The sequence below is a fragment of the Ceratina calcarata genome, unplaced genomic scaffold (assembly GCF_001652005.2).
Source record: "Ceratina calcarata isolate Rehan_Ccalc_2016 unplaced genomic scaffold, ASM165200v1 scaffold165.2, whole genome shotgun sequence".
NCBI classification, from domain to species: Eukaryota; Metazoa; Arthropoda; class Insecta; order Hymenoptera; family Apidae; genus Ceratina; species Ceratina calcarata.
Window position 1 is genome coordinate 344,435 of NW_017137815.1, and position 23,806 is coordinate 368,240.

Consider the following 23,806-nt stretch of genomic DNA (forward strand, 5'->3'; position numbering starts at 1 on the left):
CGGTGACGGTGACGGTGACGGGCCAGGATAAATGTTAAAATCCGAAGGAATTCTCCTCGTAGGGATTTCTGGTTAAGTTGATGCTCGAAGCACAAATACTAGGGGATGGATAGAGAAATATAGGGAAGTGAGTGCGGTCTGGAATATCGGAATTCACGATATACCCGGTACAGCAAGGGGTGAACCGAAGTAACCGCGAGAGTGCTTTGAAATGGGTTGGTTGCCGGATGGGAAACCGGCGGAGGGAAAGAGGGAGTTGTGCGGGGTAGGGAACGGATGGAACAAGGTCGAGTTCTCCTAGGATATGTATCAGAATATACGAGTACCTAGCCCCTAACGGCGAGAGCGTGAGAGAATTTATGATAGTGGAACCGAAACACACACTCTTTCTCTCTCTCTCTATTGCGCGCGCGCGCGCGCGCTGTTCGCCACACAATAACTACAGATTAAATTAAATGAAACATGATGACAAAAGTATAATTCCATCCGAGAAAAAAAATGGTCGAAATATATTTTGAAATTAATTGGTTACGACATACCTTTGTAGAACATTTGTCTTTTTAATCCCATGACCGATTTTCGTACAAAAATGAAATAGTAAACTGTTCACGTACTATAAACGAGGAATGAGTTCGACTGCCTTCATTTTTGATCGATACCCGGCAAATTTCTTGTGTTTGCTGAACGAAATGGTAAATAATCCCGGGAAATAAACACCGCATGGAGTATTGATGCAAATTAAAACGAAATTAAAGGCAGCTCGATGAATCTTGATGAGGGAAAGGATTAAACGTACATGCGTACAGCCGCGGAACGAGAATGCACATATGCATGTCGCGTGTATGTATGTATGTATGTTTATGTACGTGATACTGCAAATAATCGGGCTTATTATGGCGCCGCGTATATTCAGATTCACGTATCCTCGTAAATTTGCACGATAACTTTAATAAATTGCTGAGAAAACGAATATTCGATCAAATGTCATAAGTTGTTTCTTCGCCCGAAGTACGATTTAAGAACCGCATCGTGGGATGTTGATAATCGCGACAGTAATCGCTCAACGATTTGAAAAATATTATGACAACTCCGTCACGGTATAGGAAAGACCAGTAGATTCACTCTGTTAAAAAGTATACAACTAATTGACTCTTGCAGATGACAAAATTGTACAACCAACAACTCTACTAATATTTAAATATTTATAATTAAAGGGGTACGAAATTTGTAGCTTGTCACGGTACTCACAATTTTCGTTTGAAACGTTTTTCGCTAGCGGCAACAGGTAAGCAACTTTTGACAATAAACGGAGTTTTAGATAAATCTGTAGGGATACTCGACAAAATCTTGAAACAATTTTTTCTCAAAATTCCGGAAAATGCTTCGAATAAAAGTTGTAGATACTGCCTACAAGAAAGGTTCTACGTATTTTTTGCCTAACTCCAGTATTTAACGAGTTAAGTGCAGTTAATTGGCATTTTATTGGCATTAACGAAATCCGACCGTCTCACCATCGAAACGGCGAACTTTTGGAAAAAAATTTCGTTTTTTCTAAATTACTCCCAAACCGTTGGAGATACGGGAAAATTGCATAAGACCTTTTTTGTAGAGGACGGCGAGATCTACAATTTCCATATAAAACTCTTTCGCTAGCATCAATAGTTTACGAGTAATTTGCGAAAAACTGTTTTTTCGTTTTTCGTCAATAACTCGTAAACTATTGACGCTAGTGCAAAAGTTTTATATGGAAATTGTAGATCTCGTCGTCCTCTACAAAAAAGGTCTTGTGCAATTTTCCCGTAGATCCAACAGTTTGGGAGTTATTGGCAAAAAACGAAAATTTCGCAAAATTTAAAGGGGTACCCCTAAGAAAATTCTCGGAAAAATAAAAATTTTTTTTTTTTTTCAAANGCCTATACATCCTTAACGAGTGGAGGTAGAAGGAAATTGTGTAGGGCCTTTCTTGTATCTGACAACTACAGCTGCATACCAATAACAATTGAGTCTGTTTAACCCACGATCTTGTAATGTGTCAGGTCATGGTTTTATGTGGCTTTCAAATTAGAGCCCATGCACAACTAACAACATGACGAATCTGTTGGTCATGAGATCATAGAAGCCGACACCGTGAGTGAGCCTACTGTTCTTTCTCATGCTGACTCCGTAATATAACTTACCCTTCCCCGTCGCGTAACGCTCTGAAATCCATTCATCTCTCCTTCATCCCCTCGGATTCGATTTTCCTTGTTTATTCTCCAAAATGCTGATGTCTGTAACGAAAAAAAGATTCGTTCACCCTATTGATATCATTCTGGAATAATTAAATTATTAATATTAATAAATAGAAGCTTATATATACAATAATATATTATCATAAATTATAAAAGCTTATATATAAACTGAAAGCGTAATCACGAGCAAATCTCGAATCTATTTTATAACAAAGCCGACGATAGATTATAATACAACATTTTATAATCTAATTAAAAAACTTATTTTAACGCATCGCGTACGAATTGATTCTATGTTCATTCTACGAAATAATCGTTTCGCAAATACGACTGTCATTCGCGTACGTATGAACGACGTGCCACGGTTATAGCAAAATTTATAATGAAATCAATCCATTTGATCCTGTCATTCATATGGAAATGATAACGGGCAATCGATGAGTCGCTATTTAGAATTGCATGGAAATCACTCCTAATTCAATGACTGATATCAGCCTGAGTGCAGAGCAAATTATTATGAAAGCTCGTATAATCGATTCCGTAAATTGCGTCGGACGTATGGCACTCGATAAGTTGATGCGCGATGCCGCGTTTCCAAGCAAATATCTTTATCCGTCTTTCCACCGATCCCCTTCGTCCCTGTCATCTATAGATTCCTTTCTTTCTCGGTACGCTCGTATATGCCAGTACGTATCGTATAACCCAGTCCTTTGAAACGTTTCCGTTAAAATTCACTCGTGACACTAAGCTTTATTTTATTTAAATCGCAAAGGGGAGGAACTTCATACCCTGCACGAAGCTAGGCAGATAGATACATCCGCGCGCACGTCCCGTATATTTGTTATCGAAAGCCTGTCACCGGGCCGCCTTTTATCTTTATTCGGTATACTTTTCGTACTTTCGCAGCCTCGACGCGAAACAACGCGCTCTCTGCCTCGCCTCGCCCCACCCGCCTTCGGCTTTGTTTTCTCTTTGAGAAACGGGAACTATCAGATTTTAAGCTGGAAACTGCTCTCCCGACCACCCTTTTCCAATTTCGATAATCCGTGAAACTGTAGGGTAAAAGGAGACGTCGGTTTTATCGAGAGTCGAGATAAACCGGTAGTTTAATACGTAGAGCGCGACGCGTTTTACGACTTTGTTATAAGATACGTTTCAGAATTTCAATATCCCTCGATATCCGCTTTAGGATTTCACATTCTACTTGGCATTCTTGTTCCTTCTAATTACGTAAACGGGGAATCGATGGGACGGTTCAACAGGTTTCCCTGAACCGCGATAAGGGTGAATCGAGAATATCGAGGGGCGAGAATTGGAAACAAGGTGAACGGAAAACGATATAAGGGTGAACACAGGAAAGGGGTAGTTTGTATCGCGGTGCGCCACCTTTTCCAAGCCCCCCCTGTTCGACGTCTTTTCCTTCGGAACAAAACGGCGAGGAGGAAGAGGACTGGTGGCAGTGGAACGCTAAAACTGGCCTCGGGCCAAAACATTATTTTCCAGAGAATAGGGGGTGAGAACAGAGTTCGGAGGGTTGGTGGTCCAAATGAATATTTAATTTCTGCATATCTCACCCCGAAGGCTAAAGTTTAGCGCGATTCTCTCCGGCCGAGAGGGTCGAAATCCCTCGCACAACCCGCTCCTACGCAGTAGTATACGGCTGGGAATCATCTCCCGGAAGTCGTCTCGCGTTCTCGGCTTTTGTTTTAGAAGTCCTTTGCCTATTTGCCTTTATGCTTCCTTCTCGCGATTTTCAGTTGCTCTTTCGATCGCTTCTCATCAACTTTATCGATTGTCTATTACCGCGAGTTAATCGTATTAATTGTAAGACGATTACTGCTTCTCCAGACGAAACGTATACAATTTACTTATTCGTCGAAATTATTATTATTAAGATTTTAAATCTCAATCGTTCTCAGATTTTCGACCATGCCTTTGCCAACTTCGACCCTTCCTAGCGTCGTTTCTCGGGAACGCAAGTTTCCTTAATTCTTCGTTCCTTCCCAGCTCACGTACTTTCTCGATTTTTTACACCTCCTCCACCCCGCAGCCACCCCCTCGGAAGGGGTAAGTTTTCCACTATTTCGCACATAATTTCTCTCGTCCCATATTTTTCTCTTCGCCGAGTCGGTAGCCGGTTCAACCCTTTTTCTAGCCTTTCCGTTCCTCCATTTTTACCCCCCCTAGCGCACACGCTTCTAGTTTCTCCCATTTCTCTATTTCAGACTCTACTTATTTTTACTGGCTGCGCGTTGCCTCCATTCTCTTTTTTCTTCTTCTCCTTCTCCTTTTTGTTTTTCAACGTTGACACGAACTTCTTTTTGCGAGTTCCACGCTCGCTTCTCATTTGTCCAACGGTTTCGTCCTCCGTCCCTCTGTTTTCTTTGCTTCCTCTCATTCCGTTTTTCTTTCTCTAATTAGTGTTTGTTGTTACCCTCCCTCGTCTCCTCTTCTCTGGCTGCACTTTATTAAACTCCATCGGCGTCGAATATAAAATAGTCCGGGAAATAAACGAACGAGAAAAAAAAATGTGCCATCTCTGGAAATCCGTTCTCATCAGATCTCGTGTCTTGGATAGAAGTATAATTCGTTTGAAAGCGACACCGGGTATGATTCATAGTTATAGGAAATTTCGTTCCCGGACAAATATAGTAGTTTTCAGCCACGCGCTAATCCTGTTTACAATAGCTGATTGCAATAAAATTTACATGTCCACTTCACCCCTGGCTCGCCACCAGCCCGCCACCCCCAGCTGCACCTCGTGTCACCCGCCTCCCCTTGTACCCGGTGTCTCTCAAAATTTACATGCAAACCTCCGGCTCGGTTTAAATTCATGCGAGCTCTCGTCCAATTCGACGCGAATTTACATTCGCCGTACGCGAATATTTATCTTTTTTCGCACCTGCTACACTAGGTTTAAAAATACGGAAATAAAGTAAAAAAAGTGGGTAGGAATACACGAAAAAATTCGTTTGTCGCCGGGGAAAACAGCGCCGGTGCGTTGACGATCCACCGAGCATGACGTTTATTACCCTATTTTTTTTAGGCCAATTGTTTTCGAGCATGGTGTAAGCTTAATGGATCGCAATTAAACGAAATACCCCACATGCGTCACGCGCCCTTCATCCGTCAAAGTGTTTTCGCCCGCGTCCGGTCCATTCCCCAATTGTCGATTACGATTTATACGTTTTTCCGATCGTTAAAAAGCAAAGAGATATCGGTTGGGAAAATTGCTAAGGAAAATGATGAGAGGAAATCGGGTAAGCCGAGATCGCTAGGGGAGATACATAGGAACAAGGAACGGTGTAACTATAGTCGCGTCGGAATGGTAAAACAGAGAAAAAAGGAGGGAAACGCGTGAAGGCGTTAAGGTATGGGATTCGATCTGCGGTCTAAGCCCTTAATACCTGCTTACTCGCTCACCCGTAAGCGAACGAGAAGATCCCGCTCTAGTAAGTAGAAGTATCTAAACTTCTCCCTTCCGCCAAAAGGGAGGCTAAACGGCGAACGATTTTCCAGCTAAGAAAAGTCGAACGCTTCTTCTTTCTCTCTGATCCGTTGACTAACGGCGATCGTTTCCAGTCGAACCGGCAACGTTTGCCACCACCCCCTCCACCCGACATTATTCCCACTCAATCCGTAAAGATAGGCCGCGGGGAAAATGTAACATTTTTTTTCGCCGTTTCCCAATCATTGTACGTACCTTTCCTGGATAAATTTGCGAGAGATGGTCGCGTATAAACGTCGAAAAAACACTGCCTAAGCCGATTAAAAAGACCGACGGATAGACGAAAAAAGGAAATAACCTCCCTTTGTTACGAGCTCTTGTTTGTTTATCGAAAGATTTACTACCCCGACCCTACCTCCACGCGCGTTACATGTTTTGTCTGGTTAAAAAACCGTCCATCTTTTTCATTAAAAATGGCAAAACCGTTTGCTATTCCTTTTAACGAAAAAGAATTTTGTCGCTTTTCCCATTGATCAACTTTTAGGATTAACGCCGCACCGATTTTTCTACCCTTACCCGATTCTCATTTATTTCATTCTTTCTCCCTTCTGAACGAGATAAAATTCTTTGTGGCGATTGCTTTATATCCTCAATCTTCGTTCTCATTAAAACACTTTCATTAAGTTCCACGGAATTAATTTCCGTTCGAACCTGTCCATATTACTTCGTCTATTTTTCTTTTCTTTTTTTTTTGGCACCAGGAAACTTCTTATTATGCAAAGAAGAAAAAATCGAATCTCATTTAGTTCCGGAAGATTTAATTTCGGTATTGGTGAACTATTACCGCAAACATCTGTTCGACCGAAGATTGGAGAACGCGCGATTAACTCTGGTTAAAATACAATGTACATTCGTATAAAACATCCGTTAATACAGTAACAATTCAAACAATCGTTTTCATCAACGTTTTTTAGACTTTTAGTTACGAATGGTAACAATAATAATGTAACAATAGCTGCACAATGGCATTCATCCGAGTTACGTTCGCGTTCAACTCGCGGCCGATACTTTTCAAATAATATCGAGCAATCAGGGAATAAAACGCTTAAACGCGGACGGGATCTGAAAAGGCAGTCGACGGTAAACATAATAAACTAATTTATCCAAGAGTCCGTGTCGAAATTAATCCGGGCACGACTGTGCCGTTCGGTTAAAGTCAGATATCATCGATAATTAGCAAAGGGTGGCCGTTGCGCGGGGGTACGAGCGAGCATTATTTCGTTGACATCGTAATTACAACAAACAGGAGAGACGAACGCTGATTGCTCTATCCCCGGAAACCAATTAACCTTTTCGTTCCATGCGAGGCGACGCTCGCGCAAGCGCGATTGTTAATCACGATCGTTGCCATTCTATGGCTGAGCGGCTACACCACCGGAAACTTTCAAGGTTCTTATAAAAGCAGCTTCACGATTGAACGCATTTATTAACGAGATGGAAATCTGATCATTTCCCAAAATGCTTGTATAAAATGAACAGCGTCAAATTGAATTCAGGCAAAAATCTATTCGTCACCGATCGCGCCTACCCCCTACCCCCTCCCAACCCTTCCGGCACCCCTGATAATTAACAAACTGTACGACACACAATGACGACGCGTACGCGTAGTATTTAACCGGGAAACTGAATTTTCGATGGAGCCGAACAGGGGAAGGGACCCTCGTTAATAATATGGGAACGTGTTTAAATTCGTATCGACGATAATAACCCTGTACATAATTCTCGTTTACCCGGATTGGTTAATTTATTTCGAACGATTTCAATCAAAGATGGAACGATTTAATCCGGTATTAACCCCCTGATTCGACGGGATATACATTTTCTATCGTTTAATATCCATTCCTCCATCGTCCCCCATAGATTATAATACTAGTTAAATGTGATTACGCGCTTCCAGCAGACGATCTAAATCGGATTTGCAAATGAATTTATCGGTGGCCCACCGTGGCAAAAATTTCATCTGATCGATTACGAGCGACACTTATTTTCATTTAAAGATTAACGCGTCCTCGGGGGAACGAATTCCGTGAAACTGGGACTTACGGCTTCGACTGGTCGTCGATTTCGAACTTGGAACTACGAGTATTTTTATTTTTACCGAGTTACACAGTTCGATAAGGGGCGAACATCGACCGCGAATATCTTGGCTTCCAACGGGAAAAATTTCACCGAACTACTCCTCGGATTGAACCTGAGAATGCACCGAATTTTTCGCATTTCCGCGTTCGTTTCGGTATTTCTCGCACGGCTTGCAAATCGCGAGCGAAAATGACAACTTTTATTAAATAATTCTCGTTGGGAATAATATTCGTCCCGAAAACGATATCGAAATTAATGTATCAAAAAAATTCCACCTCCTGTCCCCGGCAGACAGAAATATCCACCCCTGACCACTTGACACACCGGCAACGTCGGGAACAGATACACGACGAGAGGGTGAGCGAGGATGAGAGAGCGAGCGAGAGAGAAAGAGAGAGAGAGGATGGTTGGGTGGTTGGAGTTTCGCAGGATCGTTTCCCGTGTCCACGCATCATCCCCTTCTGGTGAACTGTTGGCGACACGAGACACGATAACCTACAGGGTGTCCCGTAATGTTTGACGAATAAATATTTCACTACTGGTATCGAGGACAAACGATAAATATATATCTCGGTACCCGATATGGTGTACAACAAAACAATTTCGATATTAACCGAGCATGCTCCAACTCTAAAACCGTGACAAGTGGCCTGATCGTGAAATCTATTAAACATATTGTGCGCGATGAAATACGACGGTACTTCATTTTGTGACATCAAGTACAGGATCGTTTTCTATAAAAATAGTTAATCGTCGAATTAATATACCCTGCCAGTCATACGTTACACGAATGTGAACAGGAAAATAATTGTCAGCCTGATTTTACAAATCGAGCTGCAAAGACAGGTGAGCTGCGTTTCACCTCTTTCGCGAGACACCCCATGTACAGTCGGGAACGGGATGGGACACGGGGTTTCAGGCTCGGTGGGGGTGGAAAGTGTAAGGCGATAATAACGCGCTTTAGCGCCCCGATCAATCGGATTAGCTCCGGCTGCTATTATTACCGGGTAACGCTTTTCGAAAAGCCCTGTCACGGTTCGTTTTTCATTCGGGGAAAAAAGCATTTTCCATTCTACGCAGCGATCAATTTTATTTTCCCCGCGCCGTTGATGGAAAATCATATCCGGGATCAAATAATAATCATATGAGCCGTGGAAAAGTCGAACTCGTCCATTCTTCGTTCGTACCGATCTGCTTTTTACACGTACGTAATTCCAAATGCAAACGCGAGTGCGAGACGTCGATAACGCGTGCGAATGATACGGCAATTACGAATTGAGAGATCGTTTTCCAGTTTGATAGATATTTAAATAATACACCGGAGCAAAGTGTGTGTACGCCAGTTTTATTAGTCCATCGCGATTTGGTCAGTGAACGGTACCTCCCTGACCGAAAACCGGTCGAGATTTGTTTAAGGCAATTCGTCCCTTAGTATAATAAAATGTATGAAATACCGTAAAACATGGCGAATACCCGGTATAAGAAGGGACTCAACCTCCTTTCCAACTTCCTTCGCTTCATTTCGCATTAGCTTCCTTTCTTTCTCTCCTTTTCTTCTCGTTTTTCAACCCTCTCGTCTTCCCTCCGCTCTTTTTTCTCAACTCGCTGTTTTAAGTCCACTTCACCCGCTTTCAACCCTCATCCAGCCAATCCCTGCATCTCCCCCCGTTGCACCGTGCGTCCATTTCAAATTGTTTCTTCATATGGTTGGCGATTTCTTTTTTTACCCATCGTTTCCTGCCGCTTTTTGCTTTATAATCTCTTTATTGTATTTCATTATTAGGTACCACCGGCTTTAAAATCCACGTTCATCCCTCTCGTTTAATCCTCTTGCGTCCGTTCACAACCCTTAATTGTACCACCGTGTTTTTACTTCAATTCCATTGCCCGCCCAATCTTGTCTGAATTATTTTTTATTATTTCTCGTGAAGCGTTAAGCTTCGAATTAATTTCGTATCTCGTCTTGTATCCTCTCTCTAATTATGTAATTTCTAAAAGCCGCCGCTTCCCGTCTCGCGGCCCGTCCTATAGAAAAAAGAATGTGGAAACGTATTGTGGACGCTCGTAGAGAAAAAATATCCGCGAATCGGCGTACTTGCTCGTAAGAATTACGATGGATAGGAAAGAACAAGGAAAATTTGCGAATCGTAATTGCTGCGGTGAGAACTGTCAGCGATTCTTGCGTTTTTCAGCTGTGAATACGGTTCTCGTTAGCCACCGCCGAGGAATTTATAATGACGAAGAGCCAGCTGATATCAGAAACGCGAAAGGAATGTCTTCTTTTCTTCCGTTAATGAGCAAATACTTCGTAACCATTCGCGCGTACCTTATCTATTCCTCTTCTGTTTTTTCTCTCTTTTTTTTTTTTTTTAACCGAAGTTGCAGACGCTCTGGGAAAAATGACTTCGCTCGAGGAACATTCGAAAATTGTATGCTGCTCGACCATTAATGTAAATTGGGAGCATCTTAGTTGAGATTCGATGATGGAGCGAATGTAGGAAAGAACGAGAACCGGGGAAAGTGAGCGAGGTTTTCCATGCCAAATCGATCAGACATTCTGATCAAAGAGAGGAGGGCTTTGAGACGATGGTAAGTCCCCGGGATTGCCGGACGAAAAATCTAATTTGAAACTTAAATGGGGGAATTTGTATCCCATTGCTCCCCTCCCCTCGAAAAATAGGAAATGAAAATCGTGACTCTCGGTATATAAAACGCCTATTTAAAGCAACAGAGCGTTCGCCGGCTAGAATTCAGGCTTAAACGAGAACTAGTGCAATTTCGACATTTTTCCATTTCACCCACGAGCTTAAAATTGACATTCCCCCCCCCCCCACCCGAAGAATTGTTACTTGCAACTAAATAAAAGTTGCTTCGACCCGCAAATGGCCAGCGTTTTATCTTCTTCAATTGCTTGTCACCAGGTACAATGGGACCGGCATTTTGAAAAATTCGCGGAAAATGTTTTTTCTTCGGGCATACATTTTACGCGCATGAAAAGAAATCACGCAGACGCAACGCTCCAATTTTACTCTCATATTTTGACGTCGTTTTCCGTGCGCTGTCAATGAAAATAAAAAAATCGGTGTAATGAATACCAATTTGAATTTGAACAAATAAAAAGTAATTCGGAGAAGAATTTATGGGCAACGCTCGTACGAAAAGTTGAAACTTTCGACTTACAACGATTTCCATAATTATTCCATATAAATTTCCCGGTTATTAAAATAATCACCGAATGTAATTTACCATAACTGAATATTCTATAAGCTTCGGAGCGTGGATCTTCAAATTTTAATAACGAATATCGTTCGATCAAATTTCCCTGAGCCATGGGAATTCATTGGAAAAATTCGTCGCGTTTCAATTTATAAATCCGTTGTACTTTTACCTTATTGAGTTTTAAAAACGCGTAGCCGTCGCCCTGAGCGGATTTTCAAAAAAAAATGTTATAAATTCAACACTGGGCGGACTGCGATCTTAAAACGATAAATAAATACCGTGAAACGTTTAGCAATTAAAATTCGTGACTGAAATCAACGATAAAAAAATAGATAAAAAAAAAAGGAGGACCGCTGCACTGTACAACTCTGGGCAGTAATTTCGTTTCGAAGCGAGTTTCGGTAATTTTAAAATACAAAATGGGGCAGCAGCAGCAACAGCAGTAGTAGCAGCGGCGGGGGCAAGCGCGCGCGTGTCAAATTGGGTTAGAAACAATTTCGCGTTTCGTATTTTGTTGCTACGTACGTGCTTGTTAGCGCGATTGTTGGAAAACGGTTTTATTTGTCCCCGGTAAACAGTTTGAAACGCTTTGAGGACGATTCCAGTTTGTTTATGTATTAAATACTGCACTGAATAATGGTCGTCGGCCATTTTTGCAACAGTGGGACAAGTCTCAACGTAATTCATACGAAATTGGAGAGGCTTTGGATTTCGTATCGCGCGATTTTAATTTGCATCAGAAATACGTCGACTTGAATTTTCCGACTTTTGTTGCGGCGCGTATCAAATTCCTGTTTCCCCGGGTTTACACTTTCCGGGCTTTCGAAAAATCGAGGACGCTTCGTATTTTTCTGATCTATTAGATTTCCCCATATGATTCTCCTGCTGTTTAATTAATGCTCGAACCGCGAACGTGGAACGGAGGAACAGGCGGGGGTATCTAATAAATCACCGGGTAATTGAAACAACATTATCGTCGACAAAATAACAATTCAAATCGTAATCAGGCGCGCTCACCGGTGGAAAGTTTTGCGCCGGTGCAAAACTGTACGAGCGGAAATAATTGCGAGATCAGCTGACGACGGTTCCCCGGCCCTGTAAATTCCAGACTTTACCCGCCATCTGTCACTTCGCCGAAACTTGGGTAGCTTGGCCCACCGTGCACCGCGCCACCCCGTACGCCTCACTGGTTTCTTACTAATCTACACGCTGACACGAGAAAGTTTTATACCCCTCTGTTTTAGTACCCCCCATAGCCTCGTCTAGTAGCTACCCCGAGCAGGTACATTTCCAGCAGCTTTCAGCGTCCCGCTCAAATTATGCGTCATCGTCAAATGATTCCATCCTTCATCTCCGTGCCGAGCTTTTCTACGCGGAAACTTTTTCCACTGTTTTTAAGAGCGGCGCGCGAGCTGCGGGCTCCGACAATGCTTTCGAAATTGTCGGAAGAAAATGTGCAATAACAATAATTTACGGAGATGAGTCCGGCTAAAGTGTCTCATTGCATTTTTAACGTTAGCGCACGGCTCGCCAAACTACGCTAGATAAACTTGTTTCATCAAACGAGCACGATGGAAATTCAGGAACTGCGGAACTCATGACTCAAGCACGGTCGACCTGTCCTGGATTGTGTTATATTTGAATTTGAACGTAATCCAACGATTAAGCGGAGAATAATATCAACCGAGATGGAACAGAAATCTTGCCATTCGAACCCTTGCATTTTCCAAACGAATTAAGAACCTAAATATACTGACCACGGTTCGTTTACAACGAGAATTGTTCGCGTATCGTGGCAATTCTTTCAGAGATCGTTTTCCCGTATCGCGAGGCGAGATACGTAAACCCAGAATTTGTTATATTCTTGGAGGATACGTTCCAGCGCTGCGCTGCTCCGTTACGCCAGGGGAGGTGGTGGTCGTCGTCGAAAACGAGGTGGATGGAAGAAAAAGAAGGGTTCAGCACGTAAGGGAAGTATCTTGCGCGACACGCGAGTTATCGATACCATAACTCGAAGTAGAACTCTCTCCGATGTATCCTGTATGTACAACTTTTTTATTTATCGCTTTCCTCTCTGTCTATCCATCCCTCTCGGACTCGCGCTAGCACGCGAGAATCTCTTCTCTCTCGCGTCGCTTCCGTCTTTTCCCCGAGCCACGTTTCTCGTTCTCGCCCCCTTTTCCTTTTTTTATTCTCAAGAGCGACGACAACCCCTTTTGTTCTCCTCTTTATTGCCTCCCCAGCGTCTTCTTCCTCTCTTTTTCTTTTTTTTTTTTTTACTTTTTCTCCCGGCCCGTGTTTCCCAGTCTTGTTTCCTCCGAGTAATTCTCTCGTCTCTACCGGATTCTATCTCCCTTACTCCCACCCCCGGTCCCTCTGTTTCTCCGTCTCTCCCTCTCTCTGTCAACTCCGTGAAAGCTAATTGTACTCGTCGCTTCTTGTCGTCGCGAGGGGCGAAACTCCTGTACACGTTTCTTAGTTTCGTGCAGCCTGTGCTGGAAGCTTGGAAAACTGGGTCTCTCTATCTCTCTCCTCCCGTACCCCGTCCCTCTCTCTTTTACTCTGCCACCCTTAACTGGGTTGTTGGATGCGATACACGCCTACTACTTATCCCAGATTGTGTATAGGGTGTCTCGCTTCAAAACTTACGATGCGAGTCAATTCGCGAGACGATATGATAAAGACGGGATAATTTGTTTCACGCTCCACTTGTACATTCGGCCCGAGTATTCTACGAAATTGCTTTTTCAGGCAACAATATGAAAATGCAAATCTATTCGTAATTAGTCAAACATTTTTCCGATAAAAATAGAAAGCTACTTCGTTAAACATTTTGTCTTTCTAATTTCCGTTTCGATTTATGTTCCAATTTCCACGTAACCGTTATTAATAAAAAATACCATACAATCTGTTTATTATTTTATTTACGTTCTCTGCGTATTTCTATTCTATTCATACTTAATCCTTATTTAATATCCTGGGGTTAACGTTGAATCAAGGGGGTAACGCTTTGAGAATGCGAATCTGGGAATCGCTCCAAAAATTTAGCAATAAGAAATGACAATTCTGAAGCGTAAGAAACGATAGAAAGAGAGTGACAGAGAGAAAGAGAGAGAGAGAGAGTATTTCGTCAAACGGGCGCGGTTTCTGCTTTATGTCTTTCTTCCTCTTCGTCTCTCTCGTAGTTTCTCTCTCTCTCGTTCTCTCCCCATCCGGGAAAATCGATGTTCCGCGACCCGGAACGAAATTCCAGGGGAAAGAGAGAGAGAGAGAGAGAGAGAGAGAGAGAGAGAGATTCCAGACGAAAAGACCCGTTCTCGACGGGAAATTCTCGCGAGTTAATCGCGAATAAACGCCGACGAGACGCGATGCTCGCCGATGCTCGGTTCAGCTATTTCTCCTCGATATCGTGGTATAAATAAAAAGATCTCCGCTGAAGTAAAAAGGAAGGAGAAATCGAGGTAAATAAGAATAACTGCGGATGTAAAAGAGAACGAAATCGACAGTGTAACGTTTAACACGTTTGTTCGTGAACTGTGTCGAAAACAACGTTTATCGTCCAGTTCATCGACTTCAAATATGTGTCTCAGAATCAGAGTTGCAATAGCAACTGATATAAAAACATTTAAACTAGTTATCACTCGTCTTCCATTAACGGCAGGAAACAATTTCTAGAATAGTTATTTAGTTTCGTTAAATACTTGGAAAAAGACGAATACGAGTGTTTGTAATTTCGTTTCATTTGTCGAGTAATATTTACCGTAAAAATCATTTTTTCCGGTGCTGATTGAAATATAATAGATGTCGTCGAATGTGCGAGGAAGACTTTAACGGAATTCGAGAGATCGCAACGGCACTGAAAATTGCCAATCAATTTTGGGACGTAAAAGGAGAAAAACAGGCGACGAGTGGGAGAAAGAGGGACGGGGGAAGGAGGGGGACGTGGAAGAGGAGAGTTAACACGGTTGACTTTATAACCCGTAAACACAAATACTCGAGCCAGAGGGGCCATAACGCCGCGGTTGTTACGGGGTTTTCTGGATACGTGCCATAAGTCGCACACAATTTTCTCTCCTTCAATTTTGTCCACCCCGTCCCACGCTAGTCACTGCCTGCACGTCTCGGTTTAAACGCCACCCCTTGCCAAGAAACGGAGGCGACCTCTGAACAAAATAATTCCCACGCAATTTTGTTAAAAGGAAAATTGTGTAATATTGGAAGATGTCGAGTAACTCAACCCGTCGCATTTTATCTCACGGTTGTAAGAGGATAAACTGTTAAACGCAACAGTGCAACGAGTAATACGACCGATGGTTGAATAATACGTGCCACGGATTAATAATGCATCGAGAAAACTTTCGTCTCTCGTTGTTCCGTCTGCTATCGCGCGAGCAAAAAATTTATACTCCCCACTTCGGAACGATCCAAACCAGAACCCACCCCTTAATCCGACCCTTAAGAGGAGTTTTCACGAATTCGTATCTCGTTCCCTTTCTCGCTGTTTTCCACTGCTTCTACTGTTTCTATTATTTTTACCGTTTCCACCCCTATTGCTACCAACCTTTTTCCTTGAGCCCGTATTTTTCTCAAAACAATTCTTTCGACGACGCGGGGGCGGAGACCGAAACTTGCCCGGCTTGAAATTTTTTCCTACCACGGGAGGGTTGTTCTCTGTTTCTTGCTTAAGGGGTGGACAGGGGGTCGAGAAAGATGGATACGGAGATAGATAGAGCGTGAACGAACGAGGGTGGACGAAACGGGATTGCGTACACACATACGATATTAAATCTTTTCCAAATAAAGATTGTCCGAGTCTAATTATGTTCCAGAGCAGGAGATAACCGAGTTTGTACGAAATCCGGACGAGATAAACATGAAAACTCGATCGACGACAACGTTTAACGCTTTTCCAAACTATCCGAGTTGCTCCTTGCAATTAAAACAAATTCCGGAATAATTGTGGACAAATTCTGGCAAGCGATTCGTTCCCTTTGCCCCTGTTTAAAAGCAATTCCCGGAGAAGTTATTCGCGGACGAGATATCTCAGCGAAGATTGCGGATGACACCGATATCCGTTTCGGTGTTCAGTTTAAACCGTTAAGGGTGGTAAACAGTAAATAAAGAGGGAGATCTCGTTCGCTCTAATTGCGGACCTCAAACTAAAGGCCGCCGGGAGAGAAGGGTAAATTGTAGACTTTGGAATAATGGCCGAAGCTTTTCCTTTTAATCCTTTGAGGAACTGCGTTTCCTCCCGACCTGGCCTCGCTTTAAACTGCACGGACGTTACACGGGGAAGAATCTCAAACAGGAACGGAAGCGACAGATTCTTTGAAACAAGATTAAACAAGACAGTGGTTTTAACAAAAAAATAAAGGAAGCGGGACCGAGCTCTTGGGGATAAACGAATGAATTTTGTATCAGCGAAATCGCTGCAAATGCTCTCGGTCATAATTAAATTGAAAACGTTTGCATCTTTATTCAATATTGATGCATATTTAATTCGTTAACGAGCTCGTCCGACTAAACAGCGTGATGCGACGATATTTTAAACAAACATCACGTTCGTCCAGTACCACGTACGCAAATTCTTTAATGAAATAGTTGGCGAGATCTTTGATGCACGAAGTGGGTATCATCCGGTCAATATTTTCAATCGCCTGGCAAAGTTTTATGAGGCTGCCAGTGTGTATTCGAGTTGCACAGCCCCGAATTCTTGCCTGTCAGAATACCGAGAATAAAAGCGAAAGAGGGCGATACGAGAAGGGTCTGAAAGGGAGGAGGGCGGTCTGGAATCGGGGAGAGAAACCCGGAAACAGGGAGCAAAGGGAAAGAATCCGATGGGGTGGCGTGGCAAAGTGGCGAGGGAGCGAATCAAAGTCGAGGGGGAAAGGAAAATCGGAAGAAGATGCATCGGCGAGGGTGGCAGACGGTCGATGCCCGATGCAAGGGCCTGCTGCTGCTGCTGCTGCTGCTGCTGGTGCCATTGGTGGTGGTGTCTTCGAGGGGTTAGCCGGGGTGCAAACGCTCTCAGTGTACGCATACAAGAGGGTGAGAAGAAGGAGCTATGCTCGTAAGAGCATGAGCGTGACGAAGGAAGGAGAAGAAGTAGACCGAGTTCAAAGGAGATAACGATCTTTGCTTACGTTAATTAGCGTCGGGCAAGAATGAATAAATGCAGATCGAAACTGATAAATCGTCTCTCGGTAATAACGAAACAGGGAAAAAAGCAATTTCGCCCTGTTCTCGAAATGACGGTTTGAGATCTGAATCCGAAATCTACTACCTTTCCTTTATCTCGATGGCTCTGCGCCGTGCGGCGATCAACGCTTCCCGTCTTCGATCAATTAATTAACGGGGTTAACTAGCTGCTCGTCCGGGACTGGTTTTAGCCGAAATTGATTCATTTCGCTAACAAACGGGAATACTATACCGAGTACAATCTCAGCGAACCGGGGGGACACACTCGTGATTAGGTACTATCCCGATGAGGAAGATATTAGGAGGGTGTAATTACAAATACGCGATAACCCACGGGTACCGGGTAATGATCGACTCCCGAGGCTCCCTCCTCCCTTCCGGTGATTAATGGCCACCCGGAGGACGCGATAAGGGTAAATATGAACTACACTCTATTTTCCACCCCCATGGAATGTCCTCCAGCCTATAATTACCCGCTGCCACGGTTTCTTTGCCCTCGTAAAGGTTATTTCATTTCTAATTTCAGGTTTGTTTTATGACCGCGAACCAGCTCTTCGCGTGGTCCTCGAGAATACCGTGATTAATCACCCCGTTTTATTTAACGTAATTCCCAGGCGAACGAGTAACTTCACATTCTTCCTGCTACTTACCAGATTTCTAAATTGAAAATCCGCTAGCCGTTAATTAACTCTTGGAGTAGAGCTGTGTAACCGGACAAGAATCGATCAATTTTCCACGATGCAAAGGGATCTCGAAACCTTCATGGGCAACCGTCGAATTAGCCGCGCCGAGTCGAATCGAACGAACGCACGTATGGACGGATACGTCATGAATAGGTCTGGTAAAAAAAAAAAAAAAAGGATTTTCCAGTCGGGAAAAACTGATTGGCTCGACGCTGTCAATCACTCTATCGCGACAAAAGCGATTACCGAAACATCGCTAATGTGATTTTCCCATCGAACGGAGACCGGAGCCAGCTCGGGCTACCTTTTATCTTTTGGCTTTCGTCGCTCGAATCGGCGACTCTTGCTTTTGCTTTTAACTCGGAGATTCATCGTTTCGGAACGAGAACCGGAGGGGGGGGGGCAGGGGACAGGGAGTTAAAAAGCTACGGGACGAGATAGGGAAAATAGAAGAAACGAGGAGAGAAAATGTGGGAATACGCGGATCCGGGGTGTACCTTTGCGACTCGAAACGCGATTATCTCCCTTTCCGTTACGTCGATTCGCGGTTAGACGCGAAAAAAGAGGTAATATCGAGAGCCACTCGAGTTATTTACCCGAGCAAACCCGGTTCGATAAAAGTGTTTAATGATTCCCGGTGCTTTGTGCGGGACTCGTTCATTTTTCACAGGCCATAGTCGAGTTTACAGATCGTTAAGCTTGTAAATATCAACTGATAGATTGTACTCGTCGAATAAACTAGCCGTCCGTGCATCTGGATCGCGATCACGAGTTGAATGAAACGATGCTCGCTTTGATCTCCGTTTAAATTTTATTTTATCCATAAAAATACGTATCAATTTCCTTATCGTAAACTCCGACCGTATCTATTTCGACCCATCGTTTTGTTTTATTATATTCGGACGCATTACGGACGTCGCGCTTTCAAATGGATTAAAACTACGACCCCGGTTGATTAATAGGCGAAACTAGGGTGGAGCGTCATTAATTTGGAAAAGTGGCAATTATTATCAACAGCGTGGTCACGGTACGGCGCGGCAGGTCTTCCACTCGCGTCGCCGACACCGGGACCATCACCGTCAAAGTGCGTGACAGTTGGCAATTTCGTAGCGCCGTTGATAACGGTTGCTGTCAGTTAGCGGATTTTATTGTCCACCCTAAACTCGACCCATAGTCACCCTTGCACACGATAATTATCGAGATACCTCGAGCCCGGCGACCCCGACTGACCGATGGTAATCGGTATACGCACACATACGTGCGAATTTCCCGGCTAACGACGGATCGAGCGTGCAATTTTTTATTGTCCCTCGATTGAACCTGAGGGTAGATATCGAGAACCGTGCGTGGGACGTCGACGAAGCAATTCAGATGTTTCGACCATTTCTCTTTTTGTATCGAATCGTAATTTCCAGCCAACTGTTTGTTACAATGGTAACGGCTAATTTCGTTGAACAAATAAACAGAATTTGACGTTACGTTGTACGTGTTCGGTGAATGAATAAGCCGGACGAGAGGGAAGTTAGCCGGGTGAACGTGGCAGGGGAACCTGATTGCCACACCACGCCCTGACCCACGAGATTTTCAAGATACCCGCGTTGAACGCGAACACGAGAACACGTTAGGGGTCAACCAACTCCGCAGCCCCGGGTCTCGTTATAGTTATAGTTATAGTTGTAGTCGTTGCCTCGATACGACCTTCGAAACTTTCGACCACGCGTTTTATTTGCAATAACTCTCGGACGCGTTAACACGTGTTTCGGTAACAACCACGTACCAACGACGCTATTCTACGCGTTGCGTTTACTATCGAATTTGTTCCGGTTACGAGTTACGTACGATATTTTGTCTGACGATCAAACCGGCGAATTGCCGCGGTTCGTAATCTAAACGTACAAGACGATCGAAAATAGAGACTCACTGGTGCGATCAGCGAGGCTGGCGAATTCTGGTCGGATGACTCGCGTTGATGATTCATCTGAAATGAGAAGAGAGTTTCTCGTTAGGTTGATCTACCGCATCGGGAGTCTCGTGGAACCGAGCGATAAAACACAGGGAGTCAGTCGTTTGGCACGCGGCACAGGAAACTCCTCGGGAATTCTTGTAATTTGAAAATTGCCTACGACCGTTGGTACACCTCGTTCATCGATTTCCCAGCGAACAGCTGGAGCCGAGGTGGAAAAATGTATAAGCCAATTTGTAGGAACCTAAGGACAAGCGAAACTGGGCAAGTGAGCAGTTTTCGAAGGCAACCGGCATAGCTCCGGCCATAGTTCCCTGCATAGTTCGGCGAAGAAACCGGGAAAACTGACGCCACCGCCGCAAGAATTCGTACAGTCAAACTATTCGACTGGTCAACTATCGCTAACGGTTAGCCGGTAGTTAGTTAGTCATTTGGCGTGTATACGGGCTCCTCTATGGCCCGTTCGATCCTCTATAGAACGTCAAGAATGTTTCCCGGAGTTCTGTTTCCAGGTATTTGCAACCGGATGGATGGACGGATACACAGGGAATCTGAGGATTTTTGTTGCGGTTCAACGTCGTTGATTGGCGTTCCATCGATTTCACCATCCCCCGTTGAATTTAGTTAACTCCTATCGCTACCGAAGGCTGCATCGCACCGCATCGCATTGTTACCGTTCGTTCGCCAGCAAATTGGATGACAATTGGAAAATGAACGGAGGATCAAATGAAATATGACGGTAAATCCGTTTGATGCAACCACGCACTGCCGAGTCCTGACATTATCGTACCAGGAAAAGAGAAACAATCAAGAACGGGCGTACATAATCGTTAATAAAACAATCTTATTTAAAAGCCGTGGATAATAGATTGTACGATCGAAATGATCGAATTATTTCGTGCGATTCGGTGTTACGAGAATAAACAAGGAGGGTCGGCTTTTTCGACGTCACGGCTCGAATGCCCGGTCACGAATTAATGCCCGTGGTGCATCGGAGTCGAACGCTATCCTTAGCCGTAGCGACGTTTATTTTTCATCCGAACGCTTAACGTTAAGTTGAACGTTTTTCTTGAAATTTCCCGGTGAAGTGTCCGTACCTGTGTACCTACTACCTACGTAAGTACGGAGTTATTTCGATTTCCCCGTTTTACGGGACGGTTTCTATACTTGCGCGTAAGTGTACGTATACGGATGGCTAGTATAGAGAGGCGAGCGGGCGAAGAGCCGCGTGGCGAAGCGAATAGCGGTGGAGGGTATGAAATTTACAGCGGTTAAACTGGGTTAAGTTCAGTTAAACCGAGTTTCCCCGCCGAGAACGCTGACTAAATGTTACAGCAGAGCGAACGCACGCGCGCATCGCTCTAGAAACTTGTTGTAAACTATTATTGATGAATTCGAAACCCCGGACCGCTCGTCGACGACGACCGGGGCCATTGTCGTTACTCGCTATTTCTTCTCTCCGCGAACGCGATTATGTACCCCGCCGACCCTCCCCTTAACCCGTTTCTAATTGAGATGGTCCCGTTAATTATACCCTTGGAATCGCGTCAACTAAAATTGCTTATCCGAATTCCCGATTGACGCGAAATGGCTAAATTGTAATACGCAAACTTGTTAAGTAGAATAAACTTTTTTCACTTATACAATCCTGTAATCGAGGATCATTCCGACATCGTTAAACAACAATAACAGGAATAAAGCGTTAATTAGGTCGAACAAATATTCTTCACGCACATATTCATAAAAACGTGCTGGTCGGTGCAGACTCCATAATTATTCTGTTCATAGAACGAATGATCAAATAAACGAAAATGTACAAAACGAAGCGTCATTGATTATACGATATAATTTGTTATATCCGATGGAATCTACGGAATTGTATTCAATAACTGGGGAATGAGATTTATAATGAACAGAAGCGAATGCAGGTAAGTACTGATCAAATATAAATTATAAATACCGTACAATTAAATTCCTTTCGTTGTTTGTCATTATTATTAAACACGTATGAACGTTCGTCGACTTTTATTAGCGAATTCATTAGCTTAATTTCGTTCGTAATTGATTCACCGATGGAAATATACGAGAGAAGTTCAAAGGAGATTTAGAAAGAGATCATCGATCGAAATTAATTCCATTGAAAGAATCCTGTTTCATAAAAGGAAGCAATCGTCGATCGTAGCCCGATTGAAAACTCGTATTACTAGTTAGCCCCGAAATACGAGGGATTACCCCAGCAGAAACCTTATATGTAACGACACGTAGAAAATAAAAGGTTACAGGTTACATTCCACCCTCCTTTGCTTCGAATTACAAAGAACGAGCGTGGAAGACTTACGGAATCCAACGAACTTGAATGTTTTCATACCGATTTCATTCCCTAAAATGAATTCCTGTCCAGGTGCGATGTGTTCAATTGAAAAAATAAATTCCATCGAACCAGCAATTGATATTCTATTATCGTGTTCGGTCGTGGGAACAAACAGCGAGGTGCGATACAATTTCATCTTCTTTGATACAAACCGAGAGAACTCGCGACACCGTGACTCCGTCTTTCTGACAAGCGTCGATACTGTTTATGCGCGAAAGCTCGCGGTGGCACGGAGATAGGGAAGTAGAGGTTCCCGCGACCCGAAAACCGTGGCAGACTTCGCTCCATCGAGCTTAATGCCTATCCGCGTCTATCCACGGCTCTAAATTCTATTTGCATTCGCGTACACACACGTACATGTCCGCATTAGCACGGTAACCTATTTACGCGATACATATTATATAAACAGGCGAGATATAATATGCGCGTACATAAGACGATGGGCATCAATATGTCCAATATTCGGTCGCACGTAAATACGCGAGTACATTTCAGTACATACGCGATGGGTATTACGTGTGCCGAGCCGACATACATACATACATACATACATATACGTCTACAGTCTATCACAAAATTCTCCGTACGAACGGTCAGACATTTCAAGTGAGGAAAAAATAATAAATATATATGTATATATATATATACATACTATGTATGTACATCGTTATCGCCAGACGTATGCTTCGTTAATAGACCAAGTGCTAACGAGCCTGCACCGATACCACGTTCGTCTTCAAAGTTCATCCAACTTTACTGAGGGCAAATATTGTCTCTTTCTCGACGAGTGTAGTTTCGTACGGGACGGGTATCAATCAATAGGTAGGTATCGAACAATGGATCATGTAATAAAATCAATAACTATGTAATAAATGCGGCTTCGTAAGAGCATATGCTAGAGTTTGATAACGTTCCTTATAATTCGCGACGCGGGGGAGGGAGGGGTCTGGCGTTGGTGGTGAAACAGATAAACTCCCGCGCTTTTGTAAAGAGGGTTCCACGAGTGGTTTGTGGAATTTTGTCACCGACTGTATATATGGGTCGGGGTAATATTCGAGGACGCCGAAAGCCGAAAGCACGTTCGAGCGATCGATCTCGACCCGGCCCGCCCGGTCTGGGACCCACCCTCTTTAACCGAGTCTTACACCAACCTTCCTCTTACACTCGGGTTCCGCGAACGAGACTTCAACGTCGCACGATTCGAAAACTGGGAATGGGGCAAAGACAGCGAGAGAGTATCGGTACTCTCTCGCTCTCCTCCAGTGGGTATCTCAACTTACGATTGCCCCGGGGGCGTGCACAGAAGTGCAAAGCAATCGTCTTCCCCGGGTCGACCCGCGCCGTCCTCGCCCCCTCCCCCCTCCCCCCGTCTCCCCCTTCGGCTATAGGTTTCTGTAGAAACGGTTACGTATCGAGATACGTACGGGAAATGTGCTCGGAAGTTACCACTTTTGAAGCTTCGGTAATATCTGGAGACAGTGTATCCCAATTTACCAGCGCGGTTCCCTGAGCCCTCGTTACAACCTCGGTATCTTCTATTCTAATGTTCTCCGG

At 43.8% G+C, this 23,806-nt stretch overlaps 1 protein-coding gene across 2 annotated transcripts in view; it reads right to left on the minus strand.

Moving 5' to 3' along the window:
• Positions 1-23,806, minus strand: part of LOC108632696 (insulin-like growth factor-binding protein complex acid labile subunit) — a 58,416-nt gene that overhangs the window by 14,156 nt on the left and 20,454 nt on the right. The window contains exons 2-3 of one of the 2 annotated variants that reach the window (XM_018037422.2): positions 19,840-19,896; positions 2,178-2,270 (exon numbers count right to left, since the gene is read on the minus strand). In XM_018037422.2, the coding sequence (XP_017892911.1) occupies positions 2,178-2,270; positions 19,840-19,896 (150 nt within the window). The remainder of the gene's footprint in view (positions 1-2,177; positions 2,271-19,839; positions 19,897-23,806) is intronic. The other variant, XM_026810653.1, reaches the window with a different exon arrangement.